Genomic DNA, 2,857 nt, shown 5'->3' with positions numbered 1-2,857 from the left:
CTCTCTCTCTCTCTCTCTCTCTCTCTCTCTCTCTCTCTCTCTCTCTCTCTCTCTCTCTATCTCTTCTTCTTCTCTTTCTCGATTTATCTTGCCCAAGCATCGCGTATTTTTTTCAACTCGTATGCGGGGTCGCACTTCTCGTCGCGCGAAGTGACACTGTTTAATTAAACCTTTCGAGCGCGCCTTCCGCCGCGATCTCCCTTTCCGTTGTTACGCAACGCCGGTATAAGGCGTTCGCAGTAACGTATTAATCTGCATATCATCGCGCATCGCGATGTAATTCTAAACCGCGCTATTCCCCCCGAGTGCAGCATTACACGGCAAAGTGGCTAACGTTACGGGAAACCGAGTCGTGACGGTGCAATTTCCTTCGCGTTTATATCCTAGACGAGGAACAAAAAGCCTCGCGGGAAAATCGCGCTCACGTGAGGCGGTCCGTAAGTAGACCGCGCGAAAGTCGATGCACTTTTACACCGCCGTCACCGTCGCCGCCGCCGCCGCCGGTAGTGATGCATAAGCGATCCTGCGCGCGATCGAGGAAGTGCACGGAGTCGAGGATAATGCGTAATCGCGGTTACTGCACTGCGAACGGCGTGCTGGACGTGCCGCGCGCGGTGATATTACGACACCGTGTGCACAACACACGACCGGGAAGATTCTCTTCGGGCCTTTCGGCTTGAATTCTTTCTCTTTCCTTTCGGTGTATTTTCGGCGCACCTTTCGTGCAATCTCACTGCGCTAACGTAGATATCACAGTGTAGAAAGGCAATGTAGAGAGAGGGAAAGAGAGAGGAGGATTAATGTGCTCCTATTAAATCAAGATAACCTATAATGTCAAGCACAGAATGAATATATGCAAAAAAATTTATTCAAAATTGTTTTCTAAATAGTCTAATTGTACAATAATATACAATATGACTATTTAGATAATTTTTAATAAACTTTTTGCATGCATTCATTCTATGTTTGGATCTTATAGATTTTAAATTATTTTGATTTTTAATCTCAGTGCTCCTTAACACTTTTTTTCGTTAAATACAAATTTCGATGAGCTTCCCGAGTAATTCTTCCACGAATATTCTCTCTCGCCGAATCAATTACGAATTCTGAAAGAAAGCGTGCGTATGCGCGAGTCTTCCTGCGACTTTTATGAAAGATCGTTCGTCTTTCTAATCTGTTCCCGCACGGATATTGTCTCGCTTCCATTTGCATCGCGGCGAGATCGCCGTGATGAAGGATTCAAGAGCGGGAGATTTGGAGGAAAAAAGGCACGACTATCACGGCGGAGAAAGGTCGGGTGCCGTTTCGCTATCGGCTGGCTCTTGAGCGCCGATAAAACGGGTTTTGATCCTTCGCTCCGTTCGCGTAATACGCAGTTTGCCGGACGTTCCGCTTCCGATGAAAGTTAAATTTATAACTCCGCCGCGGACAATGGAGAGGAGCGGTTACCTTAACGATGAATTTAACCGCGTTTCTTCTTGCGCGCGCCTTATAAGAATTCCACGAATTTACCTTCCGATATTGCGCAAGAGCAATTAAGATAGCAACGTCGTTGAATTATTCCAGTCTACTTATCTCGCGGTATTACTCACCTATCACCTGCAACGGCTGTCCCGCCGACCGGTATATTGTCGTCGCCAATGTAATTAAAGAGAGCCACACGAACAGTGTGGTGCTTCCAGACGTCGCGGACATTTTCTGCGATTTGAAATTAAACGGCCGAGTTGTTTCTCAATCTTGCGGCTTGTGGTCTCTACCGGATCCGGTAGATGTGTTCAACTGATATTAAGCAATGCATATCCGGAAATACTAAGAAAACGTCGCGCAAATATCATGACCGTATCACTGTCCTTAAATATCGTCGATCAATAATAAATTTAAAAAAGAACTACAGAAATGTGTGTAACTCACACACAGAGAATTATGAACACAGTTCATAAGTGACAGTGAATATGTCAATTCCCGATCTCTACTCGTCGGCAGATTTTTGAGATATGAAGTATTATTTTCCGGGAAATTTCGAAAAATATTTAGCCCCGATACACTGAGAGAAAAAAAATACTTGATCTAATTAAAATTATAATCATTTTTCGCCATATTTTTTCAAGTAAAATGGCAATAATAACGTATGCATATAAGGTTACTAGCAGGGTTTTATGAAAATATGGTTTTTTTAAGCATTATTTGTAGTAATTATTCCTCTTATAATGGTCATAATTACAGATAATTATAGAAACTTTTTTTTTTCAGTATAAGAACGCATGTGAGAAAATGTTTGACTCTTACTTTTATTTTACTGGATTATCCGCACTACCAGAAGGCTCACTGATGAGTTAAGTGAGCTGATCCTCTGAAGTACTAGATATTAACGCATGTTGCTGTTTGAAATTACGTTTCCTCAGGTTAATATTGACTGCTACTGATAACAGCTTATTTGTACAAGATGTTTGACGCAGTTCGAGCGCTTGCACGTGTAGAACTCATCCAACTGAACTCACAGATCGTCTACCATTTTATTGATAATTTTATTGATTTTTTTACATTTCAATTAAAGAAAATTAGTGAATTAACGTGCGCACGATACGATACAAAAATGTTTACGTGTTTTATATGTAAAATGTATAGACAAGTTACTTGTTCACAATATTTGCCCTTGCGTTAAATGAACACCAGAATCATCACACTCAGACGTTTTTTTTTAGGCACGTGTTACATTTAACACAAAATTTCTTGCATTATGTCTACACACGAGCAGACGTACGAGTTGCTGCAGGTATTCTGTGTTATCAGACAAGAATCAATGTAGATAAAGATCGTGACGTTGTGTCTGTTTAGCCAAATGGATTTTAACATAAAT

General features: G+C 41.5%; 1 protein-coding gene across 1 annotated transcript in view; it reads right to left on the bottom strand.

Moving 5' to 3' along the window:
• The window catches only part of LOC116842203, a 5,955-nt gene extending 3,573 nt beyond the window's left edge, over positions 1-2,382 (bottom strand). The window contains exons 1-2 of the mRNA XM_032811055.1: positions 2,287-2,382; positions 1,593-1,698 (exon numbers count right to left, since the gene is read on the bottom strand). Of these exons, the coding sequence (XP_032666946.1) occupies positions 1,593-1,695 (103 nt within the window). The 5' untranslated portion in view covers positions 1,696-1,698; positions 2,287-2,382. The remainder of the gene's footprint in view (positions 1-1,592; positions 1,699-2,286) is intronic.
• Between the last annotated feature and the right edge of the window lie 475 nt (positions 2,383-2,857).

Source organism: Odontomachus brunneus, unplaced genomic scaffold, assembly GCF_010583005.1.
Source record: "Odontomachus brunneus isolate Ranch 3 - 2012 unplaced genomic scaffold, Obru_v1 Obru_scaffold_022, whole genome shotgun sequence".
NCBI classification, from domain to species: domain Eukaryota; kingdom Metazoa; phylum Arthropoda; class Insecta; order Hymenoptera; family Formicidae; genus Odontomachus; species Odontomachus brunneus.
Note: the sequence above shows the minus strand (reverse complement) of the source record. Positions and strands in the feature narration are given on the sequence as shown.